General features: G+C 32.5%; 2 protein-coding genes across 6 annotated transcripts in view; both read right to left on the bottom strand.

Annotated features, from left to right (window-relative positions):
* The window catches only part of LOC124352981 (Bardet-Biedl syndrome 1 protein homolog), a 30,673-nt gene extending 30,102 nt beyond the window's left edge, over window positions 1-571 (bottom strand). Inside the window, exon 1 of the mRNA XM_046802745.1 lies at window positions 84-571. Coding sequence (XP_046658701.1) covers window positions 84-94 — 11 coding nt within the window. The 5' untranslated portion in view covers window positions 95-571. The remainder of the gene's footprint in view (window positions 1-83) is intronic.
* A 10,618-nt stretch (window positions 572-11,189) lies between these two features.
* On the bottom strand, window positions 11,190-20,484 carry LOC124352982 (mitochondrial intermembrane space import and assembly protein 40-B). Of its 5 annotated transcripts, none has more exons than XM_046802746.1 (3): window positions 20,348-20,484; window positions 14,204-14,288; window positions 11,190-12,717 (listed from the first exon to the last, which is right to left on the bottom strand). In XM_046802746.1, the coding sequence occupies exon 3, from the start codon at window positions 12,473-12,475 to the stop codon at window positions 12,050-12,052; it is 426 nt and encodes a 141-aa protein (XP_046658702.1). In that variant the 5' UTR covers window positions 12,476-12,717; window positions 14,204-14,288; window positions 20,348-20,484; the 3' UTR covers window positions 11,190-12,049. The 5 variants fall into 5 exon arrangements, with proteins under 5 accessions (XP_046658702.1, XP_046658704.1, XP_046658705.1 ...); XM_046802748.1 differs by having other exon boundaries at window positions 20,344-20,444; XM_046802749.1 differs by having other exon boundaries at window positions 20,356-20,430.
* Between the last annotated feature and the right edge of the window lie 520 nt (window positions 20,485-21,004).

A 21,004-nucleotide genomic window follows, 5' to 3' on the forward strand; every position in this document is an offset into this window, starting at 1 on the left:
TATTTATATTTGACATGTAATATGAATGTAAAATGGTAAAAACATATTAAGGGTTTATTAGGATAATTTAAATATTAACTCACCTTGAACTCATATCTTTGAAGATTTCTTGATGGCAGTTATACTTTTGTAAAATTATAATACTACCAGAAAGTTTTTAACTTTTTATAATTAATAGTTATTGAATTGAAGTTAATTTAACGTTATTGATTACAAATATTAACTAAGATATAAACTTACAATGAATTATATATATTTTACGTTATAAATGGAAATGGCTTAAACCATGATAGTATGAGTACTTAGATACATATACATTCTCATAAGGAACTCTATACAATAGTACAATACTGTATTGTTGTATTGTTGAGGCAATAATAAGGTAGTATTAATTACAAAAGGTCAACGTGTGTAAATAATTAAATTATAATACAACAGATAATTACACTTCATAAACTTGACAAGCTGTCTCTGTTGTCTGGTGTTCTGTCGTCATGGAAACAAATCAACAGTAGTTGACCACACAGCTGTTAAGCCAGTACAGCCAACAGCTACACACGATTAACCCTACAATTTATTAGGAGTAGTTATTCTACCATAGAATAATAAAGAGTATGCTCTAGTTATTTAATAGGTAAGCTTATTCCTTGATTACTTAACCTGCGAGCCTTACTTCACGCGCCAATCTCGGCTATCTACGTACTCTGTTTCTTCGCATTTAGAACGTAAAGTTGTATATGATATGAGGGCGAATGTCACTACGGTACTTTTCTTTTTGAGCCCTATTGTTCCATGAAACTTAATCTCGAAACACGACTACGGAATATAAAAAATTCACACAAATGATCGATTTTGTAATTTTTTAGTTTAATAATAAAAGCGGAACAGTTTTAGGGGACAAACTATGTTGTTATGCATTTAAGATATTTAGATAGTACCATAAAATAAATTAGGGAATATTATTAACTTCGTTATTTCGATAGCTTCAGAGTGGTTGATTTTAAATCGGAACCATTTGTGATTGAAGCAATATCCCGCATAGCCAGCATTAGTCCAATAACCCAAATGCTCAAGAAGTTGTAACTATTAGTGGCGTAGATTGAAATTATGTTTAGGGGTCCGTCAAGGAAGATGACATTATTTTTAATATTACACTAAAATGGTCATTTCAGTGATTTAAAAGGCTGAAAAATTATAGAGCAACAGCCATTATTACAATTAAATTTTTAATAGACAATTTTATGTAATATTTTAAAGTACGGTACTTAATGCGATGTGATTAATTAAACCAACTTATTTACTCAATATAATTTATGAAAACAATATATACCTGGCCAGTATATTTATTTCACATCGATCATCCTCTTGATCTGTAAACCTTATTCAAACTAAGATTATAGAGATTATAAATTTTATTGCAGTTTGGAGAAGCACAAAATCATATAAACCTCTGGTATTGAATAATATTTTCGCTAAACCAATAGTCTTATAATAATCCAAACATTTTTATATAGAACTTATTTTGTACACACATTCGTTCTACCTCTTAAGTGTTCATAAAGAATCGGTGTTGAAGTTTGTATTCTTCTCACAGAAATACTAAAAACACGTGATATTTTTAAAGAGATTTGTATCATATCCAGTGTTGTTAAGGGGAGCCCGAACGCCATTTAAACATAATGTTAACTGTGGGACACATTACTCAAAGACTAAAAGAGATATCTAGATGAAACTTTTACAGTACTTAGAGGACACCTTTTGCTAGGTTGTGGTGAGAGGACTTTTGAATACAACTAATAATAATATTATTTTAATTTTTTTTTTAATTATACTTAATTTTTACAAATTTTTTTAATAAAAAAAATCAATATCTCAAAAGTTAGTGACTCAATTCAAATATGCTCTCTCAGGAAAACTAGTTTAAGCCCATATAAAGATGTCCTGAAAGTTTCATTGGTCTACCTTTAATACTTTTTTACTTATGTGTCTTCAAAATATTAAAAATGTAACTTTCGGAAAATCAACAAAAACTAAAATAAAATCATACTTTTGCTATTTACTCACACTTAGTGCCCTCCAGCAGCATATGCTGGGTTGTCGGGGTCTTCTGCATCTTGGTACAGGTCCTCAAGTCTCCTTTTAAGCAAGGTCCTGCTCTGTCTGATCTTTTTTTCCAATTCTTCTGCGGCCTTTTCACTTTTATGTATTCGGTATTTGTCTAGGCGATGCATAGTCTCAATGAAGTGCTTACCTAATTGTAGCCCTAGGTGCTCAATTACTTTACATTTGCTTGAATAGCCATCATTGAAAGACAATATAGCATCTTGGGCACCAAATTTTAATGTTGGTAGGCCTACGAAGGTCCTTTTAGGCACACGGGTCCAAATAAGATTATTCAAGGCCTCGTTTGGGTTTTATGTTTTACCAGCTAAGCATTTCTTTTACAATTCAGGGTTAGAGAGATCTCTAAATATTGGCTTTACTTCTGACATTATGATTTCAGGAAGGTGAAAGTGCTTGTCGTTGTCATATTCTTTGCACTCGATAACTGCAATGTTGTACTTACACCACATATCAGGTTCTTTAGGACAGAGTTCATGACGTGGCTCATTGTTACTTGACATGACATGAAAGTAAGTGGCCCAGACTGCTTTTTTCATATCATTCAGGTTGTGACAATTCCTTCTTATAGCTAGGCCATAAAAAATCTGAAGCTTTTGAACAGCTAAATCTGTTAGTCGATTTTTTCCCGAAAGCGGCTTACCATCAGCAAGCTTTGTGTTCTTTGATTTCTGTTTCAGTGTACGCAATCAAGTTCCCATTCTTTTTTGAATATGCCCTATACACTTCAATTTACTTATTTTTATATCCTCACCATAGGGCATATACTGAAAAAAATAACTAGTAGCACTATAAAAAGTAAAATGATGCTAAACACAAATGTTGTTGCAAATATCTGCTAAAATTACGTTGCAAGCATACATTCAAATAATGTTCTATCTAATTTAGAGCTTCATATATATGAAGTGTTATATATCACTGGAAAGAGGAATTTCTAGAGAATAATAATCAATAATAATCAGAAAATGTATAAAAAAAATTATTTGGCGTTTGGGGTGCCCTTAAAACATTAAAATTGCCGTTTTTGTTCCACATGAATTCTATAGATACGTTAAAAACGAGTGTTTGCATGTTTCATAACCAATAGCAAGAACTCCTGAAAAACTTAACAATACTCACATATCCACTTATCACGAAATTTTGGGCGCTTTGAAACATTATTACCTTTATTCCATAAAACAAACAAATTATTGTTGTAAACGCATTTTCAACCAATTCAGGAAGCGAACTGTCAAAATAACGACATTGAAAACTATAAACAGTACCCTTTTCCACACTGTACTCCAGTAATTTTCGAACCATTTAGGTTGAAGAAATCTGTTTTATAAATGTTTCTCTTGCCAACGTCGTTTGTAGGGTAGTTTGAAATTCTTTGTTGGCGTGATCCACGATAAATCTGAGCTAATCTTTCTTAAGGGGGTTCGGTGGGCCCTATCTTGCCAATGTTAAATTTACTTTATTGATGACCCGTTTTCTTAGAAACTACTGGAGATATCTGACTGAAATTTCTTACACATTATATATGAGTTATGGTTAACACTTTAACAAGGGAAATTTCTTTTATCCATCCCTGATTTTTAATTACAATTTTTTTAAATTTATTTATAAAAATTTCTAATTTTTTAATACGTTTTGGCATGTAAAATAAAAACTAAACCAATTATTTTAAAACCCCTGAGTTAAAGTTTAAATTATACCTCAATTAGCATGTGGTAAAAATATCAAGTCCATATCATTTATAGTTTCTGAGAAAACGGGTCATTTGCATAAAAATTTAAAGTTTTCGGCAAATCGCAAATAAAGTATAAATAAACTTTTATTACCTGTATAAATAGGGGTTTAGTGCATTCCTGCACCATAGAATGGCTGGTCTGGGTCCTCCTCATCTAAAAATGCTTCTTCCAGGTTTCTTTTTGCACTTTCTCTTTGTTGTCTGGCTTTTTTTCAATAAACTAGAAAGCATTCCCTCGGCTCGTAGTACACGTAATTTGCCCAGTTCACACATCACTGAGGCTGTATTATCAGTAACAGTCATTCCAAGTTCTTTTAGCACTAGACATCTAGTTTCATTGCCCTTATTAAAATTTAAAATGGCATCATAGACTCCAAATTTTAGGGTTTACAGGCCTACAAATTCTGTTTTAGGTATTCGCGACCAAATCACTGCATTGACCGATTCCTTAGGGTTTTGTGACTTGCCATGAAGGAATTTCTTTAGTAGATTAGGGTCTGACAGATCCTGGAAAATAGGTGTTATGGCAGTCATAATAGCTTCAGGTATGTGCATGTGCTGATGGTGATCATATTTTTCTTTTTTGGCTATGGCTCGCTGGTATTTGCACCAACTGTCTTCACCTTTTTCACAAAGTCCGTGCTGGGGGGTTTCATTTGTGGATAACAGGTGAAAATATTCAGCCCATATAGCTTTCTTCATTCTGTCCAAATTCCCAGGATTCCTCCTGATAGCCAAGCCGTAATATTTTTGTATAGCTAAGATGCGCTCATCGGTAAGTCCACTCTTCCTCCAATAGTTTTCCCATCAGAAAGAACATTTTCCCCCCATTTCACTTTTGTTTTCCTAAGTCTTGAGCCCATACGCTTTTGAACATGTCCACAACACTCCAGTTTTTCAATCACACATTGGTCATCTCCATATGGCCTACTCTGAAGAACTGTACTGAACGCACTTGAATCTCCGTCCCAAAGGGAAAAAACGTCATGACATTGTCCTACATATAGTTGAATAACTCCGTTGGTATTTATAGTACAATAGTGGGAGTGGTCTTAAATAAAATCTAAGATGCAGAGGAATACAAAAATGCAATAAAAAATTACGATATTTTTGAAGACTTATGCCTACCGAACCCCCTTAAGGAATGGGAAAGATCATCAAGCTCAGCTGTTCTCTTCATTGCCTCCTCAACAGCAACATTCTATCATTACCATTGTCATTTACAAACTGGAACTGGCAGTAACAGCAAAGGCACCTGAAAAGAGGACATACAAGCTTGGAGTGTCTATAACCTATTTTAAGGTGATGTAACCAAACATAATGTTTAATATAGATTATAAAACAAAATACAAGAGATTTAAATAAATGAATAACCTTGTGTATAGTCTATATTGCATGTTTAATATTTTTAGTAAAAATAACTCTCCTGTTTGTGGTTGAGTGTTCAAATCCTCAGGTTCTGGTAAAATCAGTCATTTATACATAATAAAAATAAGCTATTTCTATTTTAAATAAGCGATCCAAAAGGAAAAAATAAAATATAACGCAAGAAATAACAGTGACGTGTGCACACAATGAACGTCCATGCCTGAATGAGTCTACAGGTATTATTAGTAACAATCAGTCCGGGGCACAGGCATGGCAAACACCACGAGTTACTAGTGCTGAATGAGGCTTATGGCAACCATACTACGCGTGTAGCTGTTTCACAACTTAATGGCCGCTGATGGCACATATTATACAGATGGAGGAATTTAGCTAGGCGCGCGGAACCCAAATACTACTATTTCAACAAATAAACGCTGTTTTGCGAGTTGCGTTTACGCTAGTCGCTGAGATGAAGACGCAATAATTACTTTAACGTCTGTTTAAACTAACGATTTCAATTTACCAATTAGTATAATTAATAAGTTATTTTGAAAAACAAACATTAATTAATGATGTCCTATTGTTTACTGTGCTTCGCTAAGTAGACCCTAGATCTTTTAATATCTACAACTCCACCAGTTGCTGCAGCAGTTCTTTGACGAGCCTTCGACAAAGGAATATTAATAGTTTGATGGTCTGCCTCTTCCTTCATAAATTTATTAACATTACGATTTCACGGGCTTGACTATGAATTATTCTACCTTTGACTTTCAACTTTAATTCATTGGACATTGTCAGTAAAACGAAGAACAAGCAACCACCACATCCAGCACTGTCACAAAACAGACTGACTTTGAGCTAGTATGATCTGAAATTATTTGCGTCAATGATTCCGAGAAAGGAGGCTGTCGCTGTTGAGTCATAGAAGATGTTTTCGGGACGCAGCGCATAACGCTACCCCGCCAATCACCACACACTTAAGGCTACGCGTGCCAGTAAAGTCCTCAATCTGTATATGCGGCAAATGCTTCACGAACTGAAATTTGTTCTCGTGCCGCTGTACTAGACACGCAAGAGAAGATATGCAACAAAGAGGCACAGCTATTTCCGAGTATATATTTTTCACACAGATCTCAACGACAAGCAATGATGAAACGTTCCGTACTAAACTTGGATAGTCTTATTTCACTCTCTACTTATGTAGTTAATAAATTATTAACAAAGCATAGTAGAAAATGGGGGTTATCAAAAACATAACCAATTGTAGTTTATTTAATCAAAAGATTCTGAAACAAAATACAAGTAAAAAGGTTTACAATTTCTCTATGGTTTGGGGGGGGGGAGGTTCGGATCCCAAACCTTTCTTTATCTACACCACTGGTAACTCTTGTCTTAAAATTAACATGGAGAGATGAGGCGAATGACTATAATCATCAATGACAGGTGTTTTACATAAAATCTGGGATTTCATATAAAAAAGATCATAGGCCTTACTTAACCAGTAAAAATTAAATATTTTAATGTCATTTCGTCGTAAAAATAAATAATGTGAACGATTTCAACTTTCATATCAACAGATATGATGGATAGGCTATAATAAGATATCAAGTAAAAATATTAATATTGTGCTATATTACTCATCTACTTAGTTTAGTTTACATATCCTGTTGTGTAAACCTATAAAATCTTGTCCGGTTTGAATGGTTATATGTATGTATCTCTGGAAAGTCAAAGCTCAGAGTAAAGGATAAAAAAGATCATACAAATTCGGCATAATCCACTGCTGAAAACTAATAATTTGTTATGTAACAGTTACTTTGTCGTAGAACAATCAATGTTTAAATTAATTTTTATTTACTTGCAGTGTTTACATGAATAAGGTTGAAGAATATTAGAAATGTGATGCAATAATTACCCAAGACATTTTGTTATAAAAATTAAATATTATCAAATTACTATAATATAATGTATCAAATATATACCAACACCTTTATGGTTATTACTAAATGAATTAGTTTCAAATGTTTGCTAGAATATACTTTCATTCTCCAACAAATTATATAATATAATAATGCCATACTATTTATACCACTACCGACGGTAATAATTACGACAGATATTGTGCAGCAACCATGCCTCTTCACCGGATGTAACAGTACATCCGGTCTGAGCTCAGCTGATTAGATGAAATTCAGTCTCCCTCTTTAATCCAATCCTCGAATTGGCATACAAACTATCTATAGCGATACTGTACTTTCAAACAATGTCATTGTTGTTAGTAAAGCTTCTTTCAACTACAACCAATGCTCCAAAAATATAATATAATCTACATACATTTATTTAAAAAAACAATTCGTAACTTACTTTCACTTATACTGTATTATAATTTTAAGGTGTTTAAAAAGCTATATAGATAAAAATGTATCCAAAATTTTGAATAAATATATTGTAAGGAGCAATCTAATTTGTTCATTTTACTTTGTATGCAAATTTAAGAAATATAATTGTATATATCTTTAACTCATACATATTTTAATGAAAAGCTGTAAATAATTCTCTTTGATATCTAATAATTTTAAGCATATTATAAAGAAACAGAGTTAATTCATTTCATCCAAAATTGTTTGCAGATTGTTAGAAATCCACAGTGTCCATTTTAAATGTGCTTTAATTGGCATCTCAAACAAAACTAAATTTACAAAAAAAAGTTTAAATGGGCGACTTTATTTACTGTTTAATGACAACTAAAAAATAAGAAATTCAAAATTCCCTGTTTTTCTTTTAATGTGGCAGCCAACTTTTGAATGTCATAAAACATCCCATTTCTTGCAATTTTTTTCATATAAAACAACATTTTAAAACGTTTTTACTCTTCACAATTTTTTTAGGACTTAGCTTTCGCAGAGCATAAATTTAAAGGTCTCTATTAGGAAAACACAATGCCGCAAATCCCTATTTCACATGGTCCAACTTATTCAAAATGGTGGCTAAAATTGTTTTTATATCAATTGTGTAACTACAGGGAAGATGAGGATAAAATCTTTTTTAAACTGTTAACAGCAGCAATCTGATTTTTTATAAAATACAGCAGTTATATTACTTTGAATAAAGTCTTATCTAATTTATTAAAATATCCTCCCTACAGGTATGGTGTCTTTCAATCGAATTCTCCCCTCCCAAAAGCAGCCACCCTAGTTGCTGCTGTTCAGTATCAATTGTTTTACTATTATAACAAAAAGTTTTACTATTAAAAGAATTACAAATCTATCTTCTACAACCTCATGCTTGTAACTTCTAATCCTATGAAGACTGAACCTTTTGAGGTTAGATTTTATGCTACTACTCAACCTATATTCTTATTTAAGACTTTCCACTCCATATGAGGCGTCGTCTAATATAATTAAAAATATGATATTTGCATCTAAAAGTAGGTATTTATTCAAAGTGTTAATATGTACAGATTTAATATTTAGTCTGCAATGGTAAAAAAATGTAAAGCTGATGAAATGATGCAAATGTTCATTTTGAACATCTTTGTTACCAACAATTTTTTGAAATCTTTTCAGACATTTATATAAACTACAGATTCCAGGAGTCAAGTCAAATATCAGAAGCGGAAAGTGAAATGGAGCTAAATCTCAGTTGCTCCACTGTGTTTTAGGATCATATCTAAAAAATCGTAGGGCATTAAATTTTGTACCTGATGGAGTCAATGATTCCCCCATTTATCAGGATTAAACCGGGAGTCAATGATTCCCCCATTTATCAGGATTAAACCGGATGGCTGCTGGGTAAGCCAGACAGACCTCTTATAAAGTCTAGAGGTGAATGTGATGTTGAAACAATGCAGTTTGTTTTGAACATCATCGCTAACCTTTTTCAGGATCTCTTTTTCAGAATCTCTAGATGGACGTGGACTCCAGATGTCAAGTCTGTGACAGTATAATATGCTGCACTAAACAGAAGGTGAAATGGAATTTAAGATTCCCATTGAATCAATCCTTCCCACCATTACTCACACATCAGTTCTTAAACATGTAAAAATGCGTCTTTTTTTAAAACTTTAGTAGGATGTAGCTTCTAAACAAGTAAACCAAACAGAAAAGAAACAGAATGTTTTTTATATTCTAAATTGCAAGACAATATTGGGTTGTCCCATAAAATATTTTTAAAGTTGGCCGCTATATTAGAAAATTGGTTGCCACGTATGAAACACTACTCTCTTTTTTTATCGCCATTATATATGGTCGAAGTCCCCCATTTAAACTTTCCTATAAATTTAGTCATTTTTGAGATACCAGATGTGGATCAGTTAAAATAGACATCCAGCATAGATGAAATTTAATTAGAAAAATATAATATTAATATGTAAATTTATTATTTATTTTAAAACCAGTGGTTTTTGTTTATTGTATTAATTATTATACAAGTTTTTAAAAATATTCCCAAAATAATTAATTCCAATGCAACAAACATCGCTGTGCAATAAATACAATAATATCTGGGACAGTAGCTGTAGCCGCCAGCTGACACAGGACCCAAAGAAGGAATTAAGCAGTTTGAATTTTCTTTATGTTCTGATATTAACACAACTGAATTGTACTTACTTTTTCAAAAGATTTATTTGTTGGCTAGAGCACGAAGTTGAAACCTGTATTTCACATAAAGTTATAAGGTATAATCACGGCTCCAGAATGAATGGTCAGGATGGTAAATTGGAGCTGCTTCCTACTGAAATTGTACAGACACCATGAAACCCTTGGAAGAAGAAAGGCTTTTCTCTTTCATAACCTCTACTGGTCACACACTTGGCAAGGGGAAGTTCTAATACTAAGGGAACCCCATTTACTCCCAACAATCATCCTCACTGGTACACTAGACCACTCCAATATAGCTAACTGACTACAGTCTTTAATAAAGTGTTATTATGTTGATATTAATATCACAAATATTAACTACTTTAAATGTACAATCTTTCTTGAATCTCTGAGAGTAATCAAACATAATAATTCAAAATGCTACAAATTTAATATAACAAACAACTGAAGCTTTCAGCAAGTAGTTATCAGTAACTAAGTAATCTAAGTTAATACAGTATTTTTAATAAAGTAGCAATGGTGGGAAGGGTTGATTTTAAGCATATACTAAGTTTAGCTCCATTCACCTTCCGATTAGTGCAGCGTCTGAAATCTGACACTGTCACAGATATGCTTCCTGAACTTAGTCTGTGTCTGTCATTTTAAATTCATTACTTCTTCATCTTAACAAAATCAAGACATTGCACAATGATCTGCAAGATCATAAAAGAATAAAATACATGTGTCAAACAAAAGCACATGATCAAAGCATTATCGTCATTTTCTCATATTGAACAGCCAACACTTATATAATACATCTGTCACACAGCTGGTTATCAATAACCAATCAGTCAACCTTGAATCTATGATTCAAGCCTACTATTCTTACCTGACTTCCACATTTGTGTGCTGCTTTCCTACTAAATATTCTGTGCAATTTTCTTTCCTTTTATTAAAAAATTTATACGAAAAGATTAGGAAAATATTAAAATAGTTGGACATTTCTTACTTTAATATAAGAAGGATCAACCAAATATTATGAGAAGTATTTACCACTCTACTTTCAGGCATTTCTTTCCTGCAAGACTTCATTTAAAAATCAAAAAAACCTCAGAATTGGGGAAAATACAAATGTAGGACTAAATTGGAACCTAACTTTATGAATCCGAAATTTATGTCTTGGATTCATTCTACATGAGCATGATCAAAAGAATTTTAATGAAATAAATTCTATAACCATTTAGGTTGATAGGTCCACTTCTGTTGCACCCAGTGTTTCAAGTTAAATGGTACCATATCAGGTGCCTATTTTAATGGTTACTGTAAGAAAGCCAGTTTCTTGAAATACTACTTATCAGACAAAATGGACTAAGGTAAACACAGTTGCAAGATGGCGGGCATTGTAATGTTTATTTTCACTTAATACTACTGTTCATGAATGTATCTAATAATATTACTATAGCATAAGTACAAAGGCACAAAAAATAACAAAATTAACAACAAAAGTTTACTAAACATACTAACATCGCCCAGCTCAAGCACCTTTCAAATGATTACAAAGTTAAAACTGTCTTGGAATATTTTATATGAACATTTAAGAGAAAAGAACAAACAGTAATCATTACATGATATTGTTCACATTATGGTGATTAATTTAATGTAGTTAATATTCTTACCCTAAAACACTTGAATCATGACACAATAAGTTATGATTTTTCAAAAAAAAAGCCACTACATTCCTCTGACAATTACCTTTAATTCGTACATAATATATTTTATCACAATTATAAGTAAACCTTTATACTAAATTATTAGAGTGATGTTGTTTTTCATTATAAAGTGCATGTGCTATAAAGAACTTTAAACAAAATATTTTTACATTTTTATAAAATCAATATTTTTAAAAGCTATTAATCTGTGTTTATTGTGTACACATTTCAATTTAATTGATAATCAGTACGATAATAACAAGAGGACATCAGAATAGTAATATATGTCATTTAAACAGATAACAAATAAAAATGAATTAGCTTACATGTCTTAAATTCCTTTGTTACACAAGTTGTACTTACTGAGTAAGTAGTAAAATACACAATATGTGTTAACTGTTAAACAAAATGTAAGACCAAATTTAAATCTAGCTTTTCTAGTAATTATCTGTTAAGAACATTGTAAGTATTAGACATATTTTAACTGTTGCACAATATAACCTTCATCAACAACACTATACCTTACTACCCGAGTACCCACACTATTTCTTCTTCTCAACCACACTATTACTCTTGCTGTCTTCTATACTTTTACCGTTACTCACATTGTTTGTGTCAGATTTGTCTGCCTCCACCATAGGGAAATCCTCCTCATCGTCTCCCCTGTTGTACACTGTAGGATACTTGGCCATACAATCCTGCATAGTCTGGAACGCGGCATAGCAGTCGGAGCCCTTAGGTTCCGCCGCACTGTAGTGGAAGCAGGTGAATGCATCTCGGAACTCGATCCCACAAGGTCCTGTCGCCATCCCACCCAGACAAGGACAGTTCCAGTTGATGGACCCGTCGGGCATGATCAGCCCTGGACCCGGCTCGGGCGGTGGGATACTGACCGAGCTCGGCTGTTGGTGATCCTCCTTCGTGGCAAACAAAATAGTGTCTTTCCCTTCGCGACGACAGTAAGACATTTTTGATTACTAACAAACTGTACAAAACCAACACTTAATTACGAGTGAGCGTATGTCCGGGAATTTGAGACTAGTGATAATAAAACGGGAGAGCTGTTGATCACTCGGAAGGAGCAATCACCGGACTGGTAGAGTGTGAGTGCACCTCTCAGCTTCACGTAATGGTCTGATGTGCAACGAAGGATCCCTTGTTGTTTTGAAGGATTGTATGTGAGCAGATCTACGTTTCTGCTGAAACCGACCTAGAAAAAATATCACAACAAATATTAAAAATGTGTTTTACAACTGAAATAATACTTATTCCTATAAGATAAACACATTTTAAAGATAAAACCTATGTAACTTGAAATACAGTATAGTGATTTCGCAGTAACATTTAAAGGATCTACAATAGATATAAATCTTCCCAGTGGGGTCCTGTCTGGTTTCAATTATTGACAGTGATAAAAACTAGGTACCAGTAGCTTAAAATATGTTAAATCAGTGCTGTGGAAGCTACATAGTTATTCAGAATTTTAAAAAAATGTTCAGAGTTAAAATGTTTGTTGAATAAAGTTTTTGAATTGAATTGAATAGAACTAACAGCATCCAATCTCAGCCTTCATTCCTTAACAGCTTTTCTTGGATGGTTTGTTATACTCTTTAGAGTTTGCTTCATTTTCGTGAGTGAAGTGATATATATCTAATGGGTTTTGATAGCTGGAAGTTGGATTACAAAAACTCTTTAAACTCGAGGATTACAGTTGGGGAAATCTATTAGCAAGTAGAACTATTGATTTCACTACAGTCTATTGATAGTATTTTGGCTGACCTCACCAATCGTACTTTTTGTTGTTACTACATCCCTGGTTACCAATGTTGGAAATTAATTTCTTATTGGGTATGTGTACCATGTCCTACTTTGGAGATATGGTCACAGATTATGGTGGACCTCTTAATTATCTTTTATTTCAACAATCTTTCTAAACCATTTTCCCAACCGTCCTTTACTGATTAACTTTATTATCTGAAGGATGTTGGAGAATGGAGAACAGTTTTAAGAAGCCAATTGGCACAAGAATGCTATAGGTATTGGACATTTGCAAATTACTTTATAATTTGACAAAATGAAGTCAAGGTATTTTACTAAAAATAACCTAAATTTATTTTGTAGGCTTTCTATATGAGCCAAAAAAAGAATCAAAAGATTGAAATTTCTCTCAAAGACTAATTGGTTTTAAAAATGTTTGCTGCTTTTACTGCATAATACAAAAGACCTACCAAAGATACTTCTACTGGAAGTCATGAGTTACCATAGGAGTATAGTAAGATGGAATGCAGGGGTCAATATTGCTTTTAACAGCCACCACTAACAGACATTCAGTGAAACTTTGGATGCTGTTTAAAATACAGTTGATTATGATGCTCCTATCGTACTGGATGGTAATGTAAGACAGCTGCTTTTCAATATTCTCCATATTAATTGTTAACATCTTCGATAAAAAGCAAAACAAAAGTATGGTATTAAAAAAATCTGACTTACAAAGAAAGAATATTTTTAACTCCTTGCTAACCCTTCTTTTTTTGCAAGACATTCCATACATGAACAGACAAAGAAAGATTTTGTCATTTACTTGTATTTAAGGCTAATTATTTATCTGAAGACACAGCAATAAATTGAATACTTTTAGATTTAAAACGCAACGTCACAATTCAATAACTAAATCCTTTATGTATTTATTAACTTACCTCTCCAAACAAAGTTTTCACCGAGGACATAACATGTTGCTTGAAAGCGACGGCATTAACTTCTTTTTGGTTATTGTGAGTGTACCTGCAATAAATATATCAAAACTAAATAAATTGTACACTTTAATTTGGTATACCCTAATTTTAAAATCAAGATATGTTATACTTTTAAAATTTTACATGAATAACAAACATAATACAACTTCGTATTATGTTTATAACCCTTCTTTTTTTGCAAGACATTCCATACATGAACAAAGAAAGATTTTGTCATTTACTTGTATTTAAGGCTTGTACTTCTGGATCAAGAAATGGCATTTAAGAAGTTGAATACCATGTATATTAAAAGAAACTTAAAACTTATTAAGGTACTTTAAATATAGGGCTACAATTGTCAATAACAATATCATGTCTACTATAAGAGATATAATAATTGTGAACAGCATGATTTTTTTTAGTTGATTTCCTTTAATGTACTATGAATGTAAAAAGTGATCTTAATTTGGAGACCATAAGGACATTTACTGGATCGTTAATATTTATGAGGCAAAATGAATTATGTGTCCTAATAATGTTACAATAGTATTGTGAGTAGAATGTGGCCAAGGTAAATTTATTTAAATGTTTTTATGTTTATACTTTCAGTAGGTCTAACTTCTTCCGAAATTTGGAGGTTAGATATTTTTTAAATCGTTATTTTGTTCTTAATGGTATTCAAAACTGAACACAGCAATACATGATTTTTGTATTATTTATTACATGATTATAGTTTTCTACCTAATGGTTTTAAAGGTAGGATTTGTAGGCATCTACAAAATTTACCTAGAGTATTGTAACTGTCAGGGTCGAACTAAAGGAGAATATCTACATAACCTAATTGAATATGATACCAAGAGTCATAAATAAACCCCCTTTCGTAAAGCTTATAAACAAAGTATGTTCAAAAAGTAATGGAAAATTTCATTGAACAAATTATTTATCTACATTAATGTTGTCACCTTCAAAATAGCCCCCATTAGATATTATACACTTATGCCAGCACTTCTACCAATCTCCGAAACACTTATTCGATCTTTGGGATAGCATTTAGAACTTAAATGTGGTGCACTTTTAATGTTATCTATGCTTGTAAAACAAACAACTCTTAAAGGTTCTCTTTATTTTTGGAAATAAAAAAGGCACACAGAGCCATTTCTGTAGAATATGAAGGCTGGGGCATCGGTACTGTTTTTGACAAAAAATTCACAAACAAGCAATAAAGTCTGAGCAGGTGCATTGTCATGTTTCAAAAGCCAATAACCGCTGTTTTAGTTCAAAATTCAACAATTTTGCTGCCACATGTTTTATACCCTAAACATTCGATAAAATATTATGGCATGAGTCAATTGATATGCCAAATTATCAGCGACTTTTCTGATTACAATACGGTGATCATTTATAACTATATCTTCCACTTTTTTCACTTGTTGTTAATATACTGGGGAACCTAAAACATCCGTCACCTTTAATGTCCACCGCTATCTTAGAAACTTTCATACCACTCGTAAACGCCTGTTTTACTCATATCAGACTTACCATAGGCCTTTGTTAAAATGTCCCACACTTGTTACACTTTATTTAATTTTTACCACACAAAATTTGATACAAATTCTTTAATCCATTTTTTTTAACAATGGATAAAACACATCTAACCTGCCACTGAAAAAGTAAATAATGAATACGGTTGAAAATGTTATTGCACTTCAGGAGCATGAGTACCAATAAAATAAAAAAGTCTTGACAATCGGACTCTCCAAACCTCCAAAACAAAAGTCCTGTTACATTTTGAACACAACTTGTATACAGAGAGTGACAAAATCTCTCTACACAAACTTTACAATATATAGTTGATGATTTTTCCATTGAAGCAACACTAAAACTAGCCCTGTACCTTTTTTGAATAAATTTATATTAATTTTCAAAGTTGTAATGCCCTTTTTGAAACACCCTATATTGTGTGAGAGTAAATATTTCCCACAGTTAAACTTATCAGAGCATAATTCACCATATTTCATGATGAATAAAAAAATGTTATAAATAAGAAAACATGTTTATAAATAGCTTATGGCACTTTTAAAGGTGTTCTCACCACAAAAGACATTTAGCGAAATGGAGTATCACTAGCAATTATTAGCTTTAGCCACTTCACACTATTTGTCAAAATTTAAACTGAAAATAAAAAAATAAAGGTGCAGGAGTAATATAATAAAAACAGGAAAAAATAATTCAATAACCAGATGTGCAAATACGACGCCTATTGGTAAACAAACCCGATAGCACAGAGGAAAAAACCAAATAACTCTAAAATTATCCACATATGCAGTTGGTAGCCTCAGTCTTCTAAAATCCTTGTACTTTTAATGTTTTTGTACCAATTATCCCCTCCTCCAATACCTATCCCTCCTTAGCTTCTTATCTCTCCCACTTAGAAATCCAATCCCCAAAACTGATGACTATTTGAGATATAACCTACAATTTCAAACATCTTATCAGTTATTCTGCAATTGTGGATCGCGACTGCCTAAAAATTCATTCTGAAAATCAAACACTATTTTTATGAACTGGATAAAAGTGGTTTGAGATCATTATAGCTAACATGGCTAATGTAAACTAGAATCGTACCTGTTTCTAGCAAAGGTATTTTCTTACATTAAGAGAGGATGGAGATGGTATGTAAATACTCTAGGTATGCAAAACAGGAAAAATAGAACTGTGATTTATAGCAGATACACTACAGTAAATCACCGGAATATTTGGTTGATAAGCGTATTTTAGAAAAAATGGTTGGTATCAAAAGGTTTAACTCCAGAACTGGCAATGGTGTCACTCTGTACAGTTGGAGGAATTTAGTTGTGCTCGTAGGGCACAAATACTACCCTTTCAACAAATATACGCAATTTGTGTGGTGGGTTGCGTTTACGTGGTAGCCGCTGAGATGAAGGCGCAACAATCTCTTTAACGACTTTAAACTCACGATTTCGATTTGCAGATTAGTATTGATAAATACGTTATTTTCAAAAACACGTTAAACAATACTATAACAACTGAAAAACAAGGATAAGTCCCATTATTGCTATTATTTGGTATTCTCTTATTATTTAATTCCACCACAATCAGCACTGTCACAAAACAGACTGATTTTAGCGAGTGTGATGAGTTATTTGGGCCAATACGATTCCTGAAAGGAGGGTTATACCCATAGAGTCACAGGAAATGTATTCGGGACACAGCGAATAATGCTACCCCTCCCGCCTATCACCACACAATCAAGGTCACACGTGCAGCTCAAGTCCTCGAACTGTACTGGCTGCTCTATTTCAATTAGCACGCAGATGTTTCATAATGTATCCCATTTCATAAATGTCACTCCAAATGCAAACAATTATATGTAAAATTGTATATATATATATTCAGAGAATATAATAATAATAATACCTTTTTTTAGTTTCCATGTAGCCTAATTTTTTTAACATTATTGTGTAATATTTTTTGCAGTTATTTTGTAAATATTCTGTTGTGTAACTTCTGCTTAGCAATAAGTTTTATATCAAAACTGTAAATGTATAACTTATTCAAAATGTTGTGCTAATTCCAAAAATATATACTTATTGTAACATTTACAACAAACTTGTTATATGGCTTTGTATAAAAAATTGTAGGCATTTACAGGTATTTTCTTAATAGGTTGATCTATAAAAGAAATAATTTCTTTAATCGTTAAACATAATTTTATGAGTGCATTTATACTTATAAAAGTATGATGATAGTTAAAACAAAAATAAAATTAATTACTAAATTTGAGTCCTACCTTATTTACATATGTACAATATATACAAAGTTTCATCTTTCACTAAGTCACTGGATTCCACCCTGTGTTTGCGGCCTCCCTGTGAAAGTGGTCTGGCATAATGTTTGAGCAAATGCTAGGACTTAGGGTAAACTCCACAATTACATCCAGGCAAAAGAAATTGGTTTTCTTTTTCAATATTTTACTCACATACGGCACACAAGTGACAGTTCAAGTTGGGGACTTTCATGAGTTCATGAGCAAGTCCAAAGACATCACCAGGTGGAAGAACAACTTCTCTGTCTGACTCACACATTGTGAGAGAACACTTACTAGGATATCACATCTGCTACACGGTCTGTCAGGTTTACCTCAATGTCAGAATAAACTTCGTCATCACTAAAAATACGATGATCCAAAACTAGTTCTCTAAAATCACATGATCATTCTCTAAAGCCTCGGATATACAACAACCCAGAATAAACAACTAAAACTATAACCTAAGAAAGCTAAACCACAGTAATAACAACATTAACCCATTTGCGGACGAAGCTATTACAACATCTTAGCCATTGTCTAGACTAAACCCGCCAATATGTACATATGCGTCGTTTAGTTCTTTGTCACTAACTTCAAAAGTATTATAATAATAACTGTGGAAAACACCCAATCAGAAGCACTAAAAAGCAGATAGTAAACTCATATGAATGATTTTTCAACTTCGACATACAACTGCGATCTGTAGGATATTTATAAAACTTTTGAAAACTCTAAACGTAGACCGTTGTTAAACACTCTTAGTTGACAAGTGAAGACGATCGCCCGATCTATCAGACATTACTAGAACTATTTGGAGGGAAACTTAAAAGCAGACCGCTTTTGCGAGCTGAGTTCGTCATCGTGCCGTTAGGCCCGGCCGCTGTGTGACGAGCCCAGCTCGTCAGTGATCCACAATGGGTTAAAACATTTTCCCACAAATACTATTGGATTAGTAACTACAAACGCAAATCCTGGCAGTTGTTTACAGGTTCACAACAACATGGATGGGGCAACAACGTGGATGACACACATTACGTTCAAGTCAGCTGTCAGTTGAGAACGATGTATGATTAAGTATATTACCGGTACTATTCTTATTGAAATAAGAATAATAAATTGTTACAGGTAGGGTATGATAAGCGGACCAGGTTTTTTATATCGAAATTGGCAAACGATATAACTTAATCATAACCATCAATATAATCAATCGATACTGATGAATTATTTTGAACAATTAACTTCAACTTAAATAATCTACATAAACAGCTGTAAACACTTTCAAATAATACACGTAAGGTAATATTTCAATTTTACATAAGTCAATTTTAGAAAACTACACGAAATTGCTTTGAAAGATGATAAGACATGTTTTACGTTGCTTCAACATGTTGGACTCGTACCGAAAACGCATTATGTGAAATTTGTGGGAAAGAAACAACTGTAACTGTGAGAGGAGCAAATATGGTCGTCTTCAGTTTTTCTAATTTTGGTTATAATAATTTGTTTCATCACACTGTAAATATTAAATTCATATTTTAATTTTAAAAATAAGATTGTTGTTGAGGACTATAGATACTTTTATACCGGTTGATAGTCTAGGATTTGAGATGCAAATATTAGGTATCGATGATTACATTCTTTGATATAAAAAAACCGGGTCCGCTTATCATACCCTACCAAATTGTTACCATAGTAAATGCTTTAATGCTTTTTAGAATATAGGCTATCAAATAAAAATCATTTAAATGACCTTTAATACCTAAAATTTAAAAAAACTGAACATCTCTACTTTGGTGACAAACATTCGTGTTATGCCAGCTGTAGGGTTAAACATGTAAAATTTAAAACAAATGTAATAACATAAAGTAGGCTCTCAATAATTAATATAGACTTCAAGAACACCAGTTCAGAACTAAAATAAGAACTATCTAGAGACCACTTTTGCATAAGCACTATTTAAAATGGTAACCAATAAACTTTGAAAGATGAGCACAAATTGTATCATGTAGTTTATAGTTCACCATTGCAATTGTTTGTGGACTTATATTAAAAATAAAAAATCCTACTTTCCCACCAATAAAAATATAAAATAGCCAACAATGAATCAGCAATCAAAGAAAGTAAGGGCATCAGATAAACGATTTAATCTATTCCTAGCCAACCACTGTTATAATGCTAAGATATCTTAAAAGAATACCTACAATAAGCAATCAATGTAGTAAAAGTTGCTCATTTCTCACGAAAACTACAAATTAAACATTTACTTTATAATTACCCACTTCTGTACCAAAAGAATCAGCAATTCAATCCTCTTCAATTCGGTCTTGATCTAGCTAGGCAGTAGGCACTAGGTGTGAGGTTAGGTATTTCAATCTGATGCAAACCATAGACGAAAGAAGAGGACAAAAAGTAAATGATCTCTTAACGCCAGTATAATATCTCAAGGGTAAACAGAATACAAAACTATTGAAACTATATGAGATGAAGAAGTACAATATAGCGAGCTTTCTGTTGCATTAAAGAAAGTGTTAATGCATTAAGACTAGCAAAATTATAATTATAGGTATAGAAACAAAAGACTGCATTGAGTATAATAATGCGAATAAATCAATAATTAATGCACAATTTATAAGTTATATTGAAAAAAAAAAAAAACTTATCCATCTCATATAGTTTCAATGGTTCCTAAAGCATGAAATGCAAGGATGTTCGAATTTCGAATATAAAATAGTTCCCAATGTACATAAGAGCTGACTATGATCCTGTCAACGTCAGGTTGTGTTTCAGGCATCTGGAGACCATTGGGGTTATGTGTCGTTTGAATGTGATAGATTGTTTTAGAATATAAATATTTAGGTGTTATTTTTGACAATCGCATGAAGCGAATTGTTTTAAGCGCTCCTGCAGCCCACTTTTGGCGTTCTGGCTACGAATAT

The sequence above is a fragment of the Homalodisca vitripennis genome, chromosome 1, assembly GCF_021130785.1.
Source record: "Homalodisca vitripennis isolate AUS2020 chromosome 1, UT_GWSS_2.1, whole genome shotgun sequence".
Taxonomy (NCBI): Eukaryota; Metazoa; Arthropoda; class Insecta; order Hemiptera; family Cicadellidae; genus Homalodisca; species Homalodisca vitripennis.